General features: G+C 41.7%; 1 protein-coding gene across 4 annotated transcripts in view; it reads left to right on the top strand.

Moving 5' to 3' along the window:
• The window catches only part of DCLK2 (doublecortin like kinase 2), a gene marked incomplete at both ends in the record, with an annotated part of 121,600 nt that overhangs the window by 65,522 nt on the left and 41,407 nt on the right, over nucleotides 1–14,671 (top strand). For all 4 annotated transcript variants that reach the window (XM_080915098.1, XM_080915097.1, XM_080915096.1 and 1 more), the window contains one exon: nucleotides 13,223–13,325. In XM_080915098.1, the coding sequence (XP_080771224.1) occupies nucleotides 13,223–13,325 (103 nt within the window). The remainder of the gene's footprint in view (nucleotides 1–13,222; nucleotides 13,326–14,671) is intronic.

Here is a 14,671-nt window from a genome sequence, read left to right as displayed (position 1 = left end):
AGAAATTCTGCATGCACACAATTCATCAGTCTTTCCCAGCATGCAGAATTCTTCAGGGAGGGATTCCTTTTATGCATTCTTCATGAAACAAGTTTGCTGTGCCTTCAAACCCTGTCTTGTGTTATGGTGCAGACCGAATCTCTTAGGATTTTGTGTTTTCCTTTCTTTGTCTTTTGGAAAGACCTATTTTAAAGAATGACTTAAGTCCTTGAAACCCTCCCCTCCCCCAATTTAGATACAGTTCTTTTAAGAACAGTTTTAGGTTTTGGTTATTAAAAATTTCCCCAGAGTTAATAACTCCTTTCTCTCAGAAAACTTTGTTCTTTGGAATAATAACTTTGCCTACATCTCTAGATCTAAATGTCACACTTTTGCTACATGTTCCTAATTGGCAATTGTAGATGAAGTGTGAGGGCAAAGAATGGATTGATTTTTTTTTTCTTCGCTTAAATCTTTACTTGCATGTTAGAACTTGGTCATTAAAGTAAAATACATAAACTAAAGGAAACATTCTGAGAAAAACTGGGTTTCTTTGAAAGAATGGAGAAACTGTACAGGATGGGTCTCTAAAAGTAAAATTGATCGAGTCGGTTGTACAGTGGTAGTCTTTGAAAAAATAAACTTTAGGAAAGGATCTAAATGTAAAGGGGAAACATAACCCGGTTATGTTTCAAAACCAAGATGAGGTTAAGTCAGCAAGTTACTGGGTGATGCGTTCAGCACCGCACAGCGTAGAGGGAATTTTTTAAAGTACTGACCAGTACTTTTGGAAGTCTGTGGACATGCACTTTGGACTAGGAGGTCTACAAACGTAACTTGGAAGGATACTTGCGGACGTTTAATAGCCTTGAAGAGGTGAAGAAAGGATGTGTGGAGTACGGGTGGGAGGAGATGAGGCTGAGGAAAAGTAACAGAAGACAATTTTACTTGTCTATGTTCTTTATATTTAAGGGGATCAAAGTAGATATGAGAAAATAATCTGACCTTGAAGGGTGGGACATTATTTGTTGTACATTCAATCCTAAATTAATATACAAAATAACCAAAATTATTTCCTAACTTCATTCTACATAAATGAAGGTCTAGAGTATGCCAGTAAACAAACTTTCTGTTTGTGTTTCGGAGAGAATCTTAATAAATAGGAAATGTAACCGTTAGGCTGTTCCAGTTCCAATTTTGCTCCAATGACAACATATCTGTTGTATGTATATAAGGGTAGCAAGCTTTCTCTGTATGTCAAGAGCAGGTGCCTTCTAAACAGAAAGACTTATTGTGGTATTTGCCCTGGCCAACATCTGTTTCACCTTTTAAAGTGTTCCTATGAATGATTTGAGTCGGTGTGTGCTTTTCTTCTGAGAGTGAGACTTCGATGCACTAAGACTGTGCCATGGAGATTTTTTTCCTCATTGCTTTTCTTATAGGATTTATACTAGTTTGAAAATGAAAATTTTGACATTTTGTTCTGTGAGAATAAATGTAGCTCTAGAAACCAAAACCTTATATTTTCTACAGCACAGTATTTTTCTGCTTACTTCAGACTCAGCTCTAACCTGTCCTCCTGATTGAACCATAACTAAAAACAAAGAAGAAAACAGAGGGAAGTCTGTCATTAAGCAATATGAATTATAAATGCTAAAGCTCATTTCTTTCTTCCCAAAGCCACTAGCTCTCATTCATTTTTTTAAAGAAAATTTAGTATATTTTTATGTGTATGAGTAAGTGTGTGTGTGTGTGTGTGTGTGTGTGTGTGTGTGTGGTGGTGTAGCTTTGCAAGACAGACAATAGTCTTTGGTAGTTCTCTCTTAGAATGTGGGTTGGAGGAATCTGAGTTTGTCAGGCTCTGTGACAGACCCCTTTAAGCATGGAATCAGCTTACTAGCCCTCACTTTACTCTTAAGATCCACTTCCATTTTGAAGCTTAAAATGTCTAACAAGTGTGCAGAAAATTAACTCCACTAAGTCAGATGTGGGTAGAGGAGTCACTCAAAAGGGAAGTTTGTTGCTGGAATCTTTATGGTCAAAACTTTTACAAAGTTAATTTCTTAGCCAGTGGTGGCATACACCTTTAATCCCAGCACTTGGGGGCAGAGCAGAGGAGGGTGGATGTCTGAGTTTGAGTCCAGCCTAGTCTACAGAGAGTTCTAGAACAGCCAGGGCCTCCCAGAAGAGCCCTGTCTCAAAAAAACAAAAAACCCAAACCAAAACAAAATAATTTTTTTTTGTTTTTTTTTTGTTTTTTGTTTTATTTTTATTTTTTTCAAGATAGAGTTTCTCTGCATAAAAGTCCTGGCTGACCTGGAACTCATTTTGTAGATTGACCTGGCCTCGAACTCAGATGGATGGACCTGCCTCTGCACCACTGTGCCCAGCTAATTTTTTTTTAAAAGAATTCTGTACATGTACAATGAAATCTAATTATACTTTCGTTCCAACTTTCCCTATGTCCCTGTCGACATGTTTCCTTCCCAACTTCATCTGTGGGTTTGTTTATTATTTGGTTTCATTTTTATAACCCAGTTAGTGTTGCCCACGTGTGCGTGAGTGAGGGTCATTCCACTGTAGTGTGGGAAATCTACCAGTGACCAGAACCAAGAGACTCTCCATTTCTGCCAGGCCAGTTAAGTTGGGATGGGTTTTGTTGTAGCTGTTTCTTGATGCCAGAATGTAAGTTCAAAGAATGACTCAAGAAAGGAGGGCAACAATTTTATTTAGAGAGAGGAAAAAATGTTGACAATGACCCCTTTCAGATACATATATTTCTTTAGAACCTAAGTTCTACAGAGCAGTTAAAGATAGTAACACTGTTTGTGCTGGCAGCGTTGAGAACTTTTATTTTCCAGAATAAATATAGGATTGATTGGTCAGGTTTCTCCATATAGTCTTAAATGATGATTGTCAGACTCTTATTTCTCTGAGTGTGATCATGTGTGGTGATCTAGGCTGAGCCCAGAGTATAAACTGATCTGATTTCTATGTGCAGAGAATCAATTCCTGAAAAATCCTGCAGGTTCTGCCCGTATTTCAAATATGTAGAGGTCATAGTCTTCATTAACACACATTGATACAGTTAGTATTTCCAGTCTGGTAACAAGTGGGGTCCTATTTTAAAACCATATGATTGAAACTTGTGTTTATAATTTGTTTCAAGAGAGTTAGCCAATTTGTTTGAAGATATCAATTTCAGAACTTATTCACTATTCCCTAAAGCATAAGAAGCTGGCCTGAACTTGTAATGACCTTATAACATTACTTAGAAGTTGATCCTTTAAAAAAATTCCTAGGTATAAGATTACGTCCTTGTCATTCATTTATTTCATAAAAGACAGAAAAAATGGCCCAGTTGTTTGGATTTTAGACAAGTATAAAAGCTGCTGACTTATTTCATAAGCTCTTTTATGTTTTCTTGGAGGTTGTAAATCACAGTTAATACTTTCTTTAGGGAAACAGTATGTGGTCCAGTGAAAAGTGTGTTCCTCCCAGCTGGCTGTGACTTGGAACATTTTGCTTAACCTTTTGAGCCTTGTTAAGCTCTTTTTAGATAACGTGGGCATGCATGTCAGTCCTTGGTAAGATTGTCCTGGTGGCTATGAGAAAGTTGGTGAGAATGAGATTCATTGTGTAAAAGTGTACTTTTTTCCCATGGATGTTACCTTACCTCATCTGTTGCAAATAGACTAGTTTTAATTGGACAATTACCATCTTGAGCTGTGGTCCCATTGCCCTTTCTGTAACATAGTTTCTTTTTGTTTATTATTTGGAATGACTTGAGTCCTGGAAAGTCTTTGTGCAACATCTGCTTAGAAGCATTTGGTTCCCTGGTCCCTGAAGTCACAGTAAGACACAGAAGGGCGGCCTCAGTCCACTGAGGCCACTTCCTTGTCTGATTTCTTCTGGAATTTTGCTGTGACTTCTGTCCCTTAGAAAGCCCTAGAGTACCTTAGACAGCTTTTTCTGTAGGCTTTAATACTATGGGGATGAGTTTTAGAGGTAGCAATAGAATTATCTTGGAAATTTTCTTTTAAAAGATCATTGTCTCTCCTAGGAAATATCATTTGGCAGCTTTAATAAGGTCTTCCCTGTCTGTTGATGGGAAGAAACATTTTCTGAAATCAAATGTTTGGTGGTAGGACCCTAGGATTAGTCGTGGTTGGTGGAAGCAGTAGGAAAATGAAGCTCAAATTCAGTTTTTCTTCTTTTACTAGACAGGAATTAAACACAGGGGTTAGGGACTGTCTGCAGGTGACATCGAGAAGCCTTTACTGTAAGTGCTGCTGTGTTTGAGCTTTGGTTCTGTTTCTATGGCAACCTTAGATCTGTGTGCTTGGCTGAATGGATTTACAGGAAACTGAAAAACATTGCTATTCTAAGTAGCTTGGTGTGGAAAGCCAAAGCAGCCAGCATTTACCGAGAACAAAGCAGACAATGTATGCTAATTGTATTCAGTGTTGGGGATGTAGGGTTGGGGAGAATCCCAGCTTCTGCCTACTGGCTTTGTGAGTTTCTTGAATTTTGGAGGACCAAATAAATGACTTACTCTTTATTTATTTCAAATTTTGTATTTGATTCCCCTGTCTCCACCCATCCTTTTTTTTTTTTTTTTTTTTCAATGTCTATACATTCTGATTTATTCATTATAAATTCTTTGGTGTAGTTATAGTATCTATTTCTGCATTCATTATATACTCAATAGATTCTTATTTGTTAGAGTATAACTTCTTGAGTTTTTATTATCCCATTAGTTTGCATATTTATTTTCATCTGCCACCCATCCTTTTGTTGAAGATAGAATTCATGTCTTAGACATGTTAGGGAAGACGCCCCCCCCCACCCCCGATTTTTCTGTACATAAAAAGTGATATTTTGGTAGAATTGATTTAAACAACTCCCTGCCTCTCTTCCCCACACCCCCGTGTGTGTATGTGTGTGTATGTGTGTATGTGTGTGTGTGTGTGTGTGTAAGATAATGCTTCAATTAATCAATCTGTTTTTTTTCTGGTTCTCAAATATCGAGGTGGGCGGTCCAGTGCAAGTGGCTTCTTTTGCTAACACTGTAAATTAAAAATGGCTCCAGTTGCTCTCATGCTCATTCCTTAGGTCAAAACTCTTCTATTTAGAGTTTTCTTGACATGTAAAAGCTATTTTTTTCTTTTTAATTGGATATTTTATTTATTTACATTTTAAATGTTAGCCCCTTTTTCAGTTTCCCCTCTGAAAACCTCCTGTCCCACCCCCCACCCCCACCCCCCACCCCAGCTTCTATGAGGGTGTTCCCCCAGCCACTCACTCACTCCTGCCTCCCTGCCCTGGCATTCCCCTACACTGGGGCATCAAGCCTTCACAGAACCAAGGGCCTCTCCTCCCACTGATGCCAGACAAGGCCATCCTCTGCTACATAGGCAGCTGGAGCCATGGGCCTCTCCATGTGTGCTCTTTGGTTTGTGGTTTAGTCCCAGGGATCTCTGGGGGGTCTGGTTGGTTGATACTGTTGTTCTTCCTATGGGGTTCTATAACCCTTTAGATCCTTCAATCCTTTCTCTAACTCTTTCACTGAGGACTTTGTTCTCAGTCCTCAGGTTGGCTGTGAGCATCCTCCTCTGTATTTGTCAGGCTCTGGCAGAGCCTCTCAGGAGACAGCTATGTAAGGTCAAAAGCTGTTTTTTTTTAATATTTACAAAACAGAAGAGTCCTGTAATAAACTGTTGCTTGGGGGAGCAAAATTAAACCCAGTTTTTTTTTTTTTATTTTACTCTAGCCTGTTTACAGAAGACTGTGCATTGATATCAATACAGTTATATTAAAAGGCTACATGGTGATTTCAATTTCAGTATAAATGTACTGGACTTTCTGTTTGAGATTTTTCAAGTCATTTCTATGAGTCAGGTAAAATAATTCCTTTTAAAAATGTAAGGTACTCTTGAGTAGAAGTAGCCATGTAGTGGGACTTTGATACTGAAAGCATCTGATCTCAGGAGCTACCTCCCATTCCCACCCACATAAACAATTAAAATGGAAGAAGAAATTAAAAATTCTGATGTGTACCCACCACCCTAGTATTTCTTCTATAAAATATCTTTGTTCTACTAGCAAGGCATTCGACTGCAAAAGCTCACCCGTATTTAAACCATTCTTTCGCTGAGATCCGAAGAGGTTTTCTTTGTGTTCCTCCCAGGTCCTGGAATATTTCTGTAAAATACCCTTCTGATATCTCAGGAGACCCTCATCTGTGGAAACTGCAAGCTGCCAGGTAAATCAAGAATAGGGCAAAATTGCATATTGCAGTCTTGTCTGTCCCATAGTTGGAGTGATGGAGTCTCAAAGCACTGTGGAAGACTGAGGGAAGGAAGGTTCAACTCTTCAAAGAGCGTCTATGATGCAAGAATAGAGTCTAGGAAAGTTTTTTTTTTTTTTTTTGTTTTTTTTTTTTTTTTGTTTTTAAAGATATCTAGGACTAAAATTTGTTGAGTAAATTTTTGCTGAGTCTCTTTAAGTAAGAAGTTACAGGCTTTGCTTGACTGGTGTGTCCTGGGGTAGAAAACAAACATAAACTGGTGCCAACCTGCCTACTGACAGGTTGAGAGGCATCACAGAAATGGTGAGAGAGAGAGAGAGAGAGAGAGAGAGAGAGAGAGAGAGAGAGAGAGAGAGAGAGAGAGAGCGAGCCAGAAGTGGGTAGGATCTAAGACACTGGATTCCGTCCATAGGAACACGTGGAGCAAAGTCTCCCTGGCAGCTGCCGTGGAATTGTGGTGCTGTCCAGAGAATGACCCTGATTGTGTGGTACTCAGTCTATGGTGAGATCCACAATGAGACAGGCAGTTACCTCAGTGAAGGGCCAGTGGGCCTGGAGGTCCCTTGAAGACCCTTGGAAGACACATGAAGCTGAAACTTGAACAGGAAAATCACAATGCTTAAATTTCAGTGTTGTTTTATTTCCTGTCAGAAAATTTAGGTAGCAGTCCCCTAAAATATAAATCAGCATTTTTTTTAGAAGGTTAATTATTACGCATTGGAACTTTGGAGCTGGAAATGAGCTTAAGCCGTCTGGATGCTTACTCAGCTAGCTACCTCCTCTTGACTCTGAGCTGGCTAAGAAACAGGGCATTCCCAGAGTTCCAGTGGGTCAGTGTGGTGGCCATCATGGCATCAATGGAACACAGTACCTGAAACAGTTTACAAGAGAAAAAGGTTCCTGTCTTACAGATTTCAGCCCATGATGGTTGGCCCTGTTGGTGAGGAAGTACATCATGGCGAAAGCTTTTGGTAGCAAAACCACTCGTTTCACTGTTGGAGGACAGAAGAGAAGGGGGACAGATCCCACAATCCTCTTGGAAGGCAGGCCCCTGCCATGTGCTGACTTCCCATTAGAGGGCTCTACCTCTTAATGGTTCTACAGCACCCCAATAATTGTACCCTAACAATCCAACAAGCCTTTAACGTGTGAGGCTTTGGGAGGTTTTCGGGGTCCAAATTATAGCAGCTTGGAAATGGAGACCTCATACACCCTCCTTGGTTTCAGAGTGTCAGTGCTTCATGATGCCCTATACCTGCCTACTTTTGTTTTAATAAAGTTTATCACCCTTGGAATACTCTTAACAGTACTTCCATCAGACGTGTGCGTCCTCTTTAACAGAGATGAAGTAGGGAAGGGAAAGGAGGTCTGTGGTGAACGGTCAGGTCCCTGCTCACCTTGGTCTAATTCATCTGTCTACTGCTGGGTGGAAAATGGCCATTGTTAAGTACATAAATGCTCCCAGTGGCACGGAGAGCTTGGGCGGGTACCTGTCACATACCACATGTCTCTGGTGGATGTGTCTCTATTAAATCCTACTGATTATTTTAATTTTGCATCTTAGTATAAATATCAACTCCCCATTTCTGGTGTTTTCTTTCACAGGCCACAGGATGTTTGCTATTTCCAATGAGTATCTTAGAAGAATGCATTCTTTAAATGAAAGAATTTAGAAGCAAATGATGATCTTCTAATGGATATATTTTTCTTCTCCCCATCTTGTTAAATCAAATTTTATTCACAATACAAATTTTTCCTGAGACACATTAGTGACTTGAATCATACCTTAGTGTTAATTTCAGTTAAAAAAAAATTAAAAGAAAAAAGTTCAGAATTCAAGTATAAGAAACAGGTTCTAAAACATGAAAACAGTACTTGAGTGACCAAATATGAAAGTATGAGAGAGATGTAGAGGTTCAAAGATGCTACTGTTTTTCTGCGTGTGTGTGTGTGTGTGTGTGTGTGTGTGTGCACAGAGGTCGGAAAATGTTGGATGTTTTATCGCTCTCTGCCTTAATTTTTGAGGTAGGTTCTTTCACAGAATGTCGTACGGTTTTATAGCAGTGGAGACATACTGCGATCACAACAACTCTTATGTTGTCAAGCATTTAATCGGGGCTGTTTACAGAAGTTCAGTTTCAGAAGTTCAGTCCATTACCGTTGTGGCAGGAAACATGGCAGCATCAGGCAGACAAGGTGCTGGAGAAGCTGAGAGTTCTACATCTGGATCTGAAGGCAGCCAGGGGGTTAGGGGTAGGGAACACTGATTCCACACTGGGCAAAGCCTGAGCATAGGAGACCTCAGAGCCCACCTACAGTGACACACTTCCTTCAACAAGGCCACAGTTCCTAATAGTTTCACTCCTCATGGCCAGCCATTCCATCGCAAAAATCTTTAGGGGTGAAAGCCATTCAAACCACCACACTGAACCCAAAAATTCAGTGATTCTGGCTTGCTAGCCAGTGAGTGGTACATGTCTCTGCCATTCAATGCCAGAGTCTACAGGTTATGCTTGACCATGCCCAACTTTTGCATGGGCGCTTAGGATTTGCATGGATACTCAGCTCCTCCTCTGTGCAACCAAGGTCTCTTAGCTCCTGACCCGCCCACCCGATATTATGTTTCACTAAGTTCTTCACTGTGCTCCTTCATTCCCATGAGCCTGACAGAGGTTAAATATCTAGCCCAAGATGGCCCTCATGAGTGTATGTGTGCGCACTCGTAAATGGGTAGGTGGGTGGGTGGGCGTGGCAGCAATGGGCTTGTTCAGGTACATGGTTTCCGACACAGTCTGTGTTCTTCTAATTCTTCACGGGCTCATACCTGTCCTGAGATAGCACCCAACAAGGTGGAATCTCTTCACCTTGTGTGAAGTCTGGTTTTTATCCATCTTCAGTTATACCGTCACCCTGCTCCCCTGTTTTATGTCTGCGCATTTAGATTTGCAGCTTAAGCAGAACATCAGTAATCCCTTGCACGGAGGTCCCTGCTGTGTGAAAACTATAAATGGAGGCCTGTGCTCTAAAGCAGTGGTAGAGAAGGCAATTTCTGTCCCTTCCTTTCTTGTTAGCAGTACTGTGTGTTGCTTTTGTCCTTCCTTCCTTTAGGTTTAATAGGAACTGCTGGCCCATCACAGGCTCCACTGACCTGTCTTGTAGTGTGTCCCCTGGTATTCCTGTAACTCAGGAGGAAGCCTGTCTTCCACCCCTGTTCAGCTCCTGGGCTCTCTCTCAGTATTTGAAATTCCTGTGTCTGGTGTGTTTTTATCATCTGTGCTCATAGCATTTTTCTTCCTGCTCTGGGTAGACATGACCCCCTTGAAATGCTAATTCTACCACAAAAGGTAGAAAAAGAGGTTTTGGTTTTTCTAAAAGCCCTTACTGGCTGCAAGGCATCCTTCCAGCTTCCCAGTTGAGAATTTCTCCTGTGACAGCTTCCTGTTCCTGGGGTGCCTTTTGTGCTGCCCTTTGGGCAGAATCTACCCTCCCTCCAGGAGCCTAGATTGCAGGCTTAAGGCTTCTTTTTCCCATACACTTGCCTCAGCTCCTCCCAACTGAGAAGTCCTAAAACCTTTAGGAAGTCTGCTTTTCTCCTAAAATCCTGCTCTCAAATGTAACACAAACTAACAAGAGTAAAGTAAAGCTGTCTACTGGTCCCATGCTGTGAGATGCCCACCATGTTTCCTGTCCTCACACCTTCACTGTGAAAGGTCTTATCCAGAGTCCCTCCATTTCTCTGCCCACCGATTTCATCCTTCCTCATAAAGCCAAGCAACTCTGTGGTTTTCCTCTTCTTTCCCAGAGCCACATTTTCCTGGCTCCTGGGTCTTTGCAACAGTGTGCTAGTAGGTGCCTGTTTTCTCACCTTGGGGGGAAAAAGCAGTCACTTGACCCTTGACCTAACCTTGCTTCCCAACTCTTCTTTCTCCTTGTCCTACCACTGAGTCATCTCTCCCTTCCTTGAACTGTCAGTTCTTAGTCTTTACCTCATTTGTCCTGTGAGTGACTGACGCCAGGGAACACTTTCTTGACTTGGTTCTGTCCTGGTCCTGCAGCTTCTCCCCAGCCTGGCATGTAGCTGACCTCTCTCCGCTTTGACCTCTTCCTCATGTGCGTGTCCAAGGGTTTATTTGCTGATACCATCTATACTGGTGAATCCAGTGTTGAGCCTTGGCTTCTCTCCTGAAGTTGAGATTTATATGTGTTCAGCTTTATGGACAGCACCTCTACTTGATGGTTTGATAGTCATTTTGTGGTTAATGTTCCAGATCTGGATTTTGGAACGTTAATCATTTGCACTTTTATGGTCAGAGCTACTGGCAGCCATGACATTTCTGTCCAGTGTGGCCCTTCTTTATACCTCCTGACCCCTTTGAACGATAACCCTCATCTCTTGTCCTGGCAATAGGCTCCAGGTCACCATACTTGGAACATGTCCTTTGTAATCTAGTCTTTTTGTTTGTTTTCTAGTTCTACATAGCCACACATTTTAGGTCAAGCTCATCCAAAGAAGCTGCTCTTATCTGGTACTCAGCTCCAAAAGGAATAGTCCCATACCGTACTTCAGTTAATCAGAAAACATCCACTGGTGCAGGACACATGCTTGATCACTTGCAGACAGTGGCACTGACGGTTGGTTAGAAAAGCCTCTGAGGAGCCAGAGAGGTGGCTAGGTGGTTAAGAATGGTCACTGCTCTTGCACAGAGTCTGAGTTTGGTTCCCAGCACCCATGTCATTTGGCTCATAAATGCCTAGAACTCAGTTAATGTAATGAGATTTCCTCTTCTGGCCTCTGCAGGTACTCACAGTCTGTACAGTTACCCCAACATGGACGTGTGTACACACAAACACACATACGCGGACAGACATGTGCATAAACACACACATGTATGCGCACACACATATGCATACCCTTACACAACCACGCATATACACACAAATACACACATACATACACATGCATGAACATGTATGCACATGTGCATAGATGTGTGTGTGTATGTTTGTGTATGTGTGTGTACACACATGCACGGACACATACACATGTACATGTACACACAAAGACATAGACACACACACTGAAAGGCCATATGTGAAAAACTATAGTGATGAAGCTGACTCTGAGGTGGAAATGCTATGAATGTCCGTCAGGTGGTGTTTCTTGTACAAGACAGTGTTGTATCACCACAGAAAATAATAAAGCGCTCAACATTTGCTGTAGCCTGGATAAACCTTAAACAAGCTAAGTGCAAGGCCATTACAAGGGCCTTGTGCTGTGTGATATAATGTATATGAAATGTCTGGAGAGGGCTGGAGAGTTGGCTCAGCAGCTAAGGGCCCTGGCTATTCTTCCAGAGACCCAGGTTCAATTTCCACACTCACGTGGCAGCTCCCAAGTATCTATTACTTCAGTTCCAGGGGATATGACATCTTTTTCTGGCTTCTGGGTACTAAGCATGTATGTGATGCACAGACATATATGTAGGCAAAACACTCATACATACAAAATAAAAATAAAAGAACATTAAACAAATCTGGGCTCCATAGAACCATGGATGTAGGCCAGACCATAGGAAGGGACTGCTTATGGGCTCAGGGTTTCTTTTCTGATCGTGGTGACGGCTGTAACTTCGGAATGTATTAAGTGCTTCTCAGTTGTCTACTTGAATGGGAGATTGTACTGTGCTAGTTATTTTATGTCAGCATGACACAAGCTAGGGCCATATGAAAGGAGGGAACCTGGTGAGAAAATGCCTCTAAAAGACTGTCTCATAGGGTGAACATGTGGGACATTCTGTCGATTGATGGTGTGGCAGAGCCTAACCCATTGTGGGTGATGCTACCCCTTGCCTGGCAATCCTGGGTTGTGTAAAAAGGCAAGTTAAGCAATCTAGTAAGCAGCACTCCTCTGTGGTTTTACCTCAGTGTCTGCCCTGACGTCCTTCATGATGGACCTCATCTGTAAGATGAGACAAACCCACCTTTCTCTTCGTGAGTGGCGTTCTCGGAGCAGTAGAGACCCAAGTAGAACAGGTTATGACTCAAATCTTAATAAAGGAGCACAAAACAAAACACAGCAGCTGTGCTGGTGGGAAGTGAACAGGGGAAATGGCAGACAAGTCTGGCGAAGTGACCTCGGTGTGGAATGAGAGTGTGGTCACCCTGGTGGTGTGATGACAGTGACTGAACCTGAGGAGGTGTGAGTTAACTACAGAAGCTGGGTCTCACTTGATAATTGGAAGCCATGGAAGGACCCACGCCTACTGCACTGACTGGCTGAAAAAGAAGCATATCTTTTGTTACTTGAGTGCTATAGCCCAAGTCATTCATTATATCTAGTTCACTGTGTTTTTTGTGCAGACTTGTTTATTCCAATATAAAGCTGAATTGTGACTGTAAAGTCAGAAGGTCTTTCAGAGATTTCGGAGAACTTCCAAGTAGTAGAACTCGTTAAAGACAAAACAAACAAACAAACCCAGCACATTATTATTTTAGAAATGAGGCCATTTTCATTAGAGAAATTTTTATGCAATTCCTTGGAAAACACACCGAAACACAGCTTGTCCTTGTTGAAGTTCAGGAAATGGCTCTGTTGTCACCAGTAGGCCAGAGATGGATGTTTCCCTACCATGGACCAGGCTTTCTGGGATCTTAAACAGATTCGTATGGAGTGGGGGGCTTTTTGAAGAACTGAAGGTGTAATTTATGTAACACACGAGGATGCAGGGCCAGGAAGAGCCTCAAAGTCATAGTCTCATTGGCCAGCATCATGGCCAGTCTTCCCCAACCTTGATAAAGGCGGTGATCAGGGAAATGTGCACCACAGTGCGTGGTCTCTGCCCCACCCCAGTGCAGTGGGTAAAGCTTGAATGCTTAATTTGGCTGACTTTTATTGTGCGCCAGTGTTTCTAATTTCTTGGATTTGTTTTCCAGGTTACTTGTCTGCAAGACTTTTTCGGAGATGATGATGTTTTCATTGCATGCGGACCTGAAAAATATCGTTATGCCCAAGATGACTTTGTCCTGGATCATAGCGGTGAGGCAATTCATTGACTGTCCTTGTAGCTCCTGAAAAGAAAGCTCAGAATTTAGAGTCCCGTGCTAACCTAGGTATGCTGGAGAAAGTTGACCAAGCAGAAGTGGTGTTCACCTGTAGTCCCAGCTCAGGAAGCTGAAGCAGAAGGATCACTTGACTGCAGGAGTTTAAGGCAGCCTTGGCAACATACTGAAAACATATTGAAGGATAATTAATAAACTGTCCGTGGTAATTATCTGAGATTTCTTTTTATGTCATTGCTTTGTTTAAAACATGCTTTAAAAACACACATTGTTGATATGTTTATAAAAAATAACCATCTCGTGTGTGGAATGAAAATGCCCATTTCTGTATTTTTACCTATTGATGGAGTTTTTAACCATCACAACTGTCTTAATCCTGTATTACCTACTCTAGCAGAAATGCTTGTTTGAGCTGATAGAAAAATCAACCTCATTTTTAAGTGAGTGAAATTCAAATAGATATATTTTACAAAGGAAAGAGCTTAAAGCTATAATCTCACTCTTTTATGACTAAGGAAGGTTGTCTCTTGGAGATCCAGATGGACAAAGGGATAGACCCCCAAGATGCGTGATGCATGTGCCTATTAAATTAGAGAGTGCCTGGGCTAAAGAAGCGGCTGAGCAGTTAAGAGCCTATCCTGCTTTTGCTGAGGGCCCAAGTTTGGTTCCTAGGATCGTCACCATAGGGCTCACAACTGTTTGTAATTTCAGTCTTAGGGGGTAGGATGCCCTCTTCTGGCCTCTATGGGCACTGCACTCAGATACCTACACCCACCAAGACACAGATGGAGACACACACACACACACCCATCAACTATGTTTTATATCTTTATTAGCTTTAGTTTTTAGTTTCTGAACGATTTTGTCAATAAGTAGACATTTTGAAAGACAAGACACCGGAAGTAAATTCTGCACTGTAGGTCTTAGTGTTCAGTGTCATGTAAAAAGATGAGCGCCATACAGAGCAAGAGACGGTTTATTCTGGAGCCAAATATGAATGACTGTGATCCGGGAACACAGGTTCAGGTGACTCCGGTTACCGTGGCAACAATGGCATGAAGTATGTAGAGTAACAGAACCAAGCAAGCCATAAACCGAGACACTTTTAAAATACATTAGTAGAGATAACAGACAGACAGGAGACAGAAAAGCCGGAGGCCTCAGATGCTGTCCGACGAGTTCTTACCTCGAATTGCTGAAACTAGAGGTCTGCTCATGTGTTTTTAAAAAAGATTTAGCTAACTGTTGTATCCGGGTTTTCAGTAACTGGTTACTAGGAGGCTAAGATAGCCCGAAACAATCTGGCCCTGTCTCTGCATCCTT

This window comes from Micromys minutus, assembly GCF_963924665.1.
Source record: "Micromys minutus genome assembly, chromosome: 4".
In the NCBI taxonomy this organism is placed as follows: domain Eukaryota; kingdom Metazoa; phylum Chordata; class Mammalia; order Rodentia; family Muridae; genus Micromys; species Micromys minutus.
This window is presented reverse-complemented; position numbering and strand designations above follow the sequence as displayed.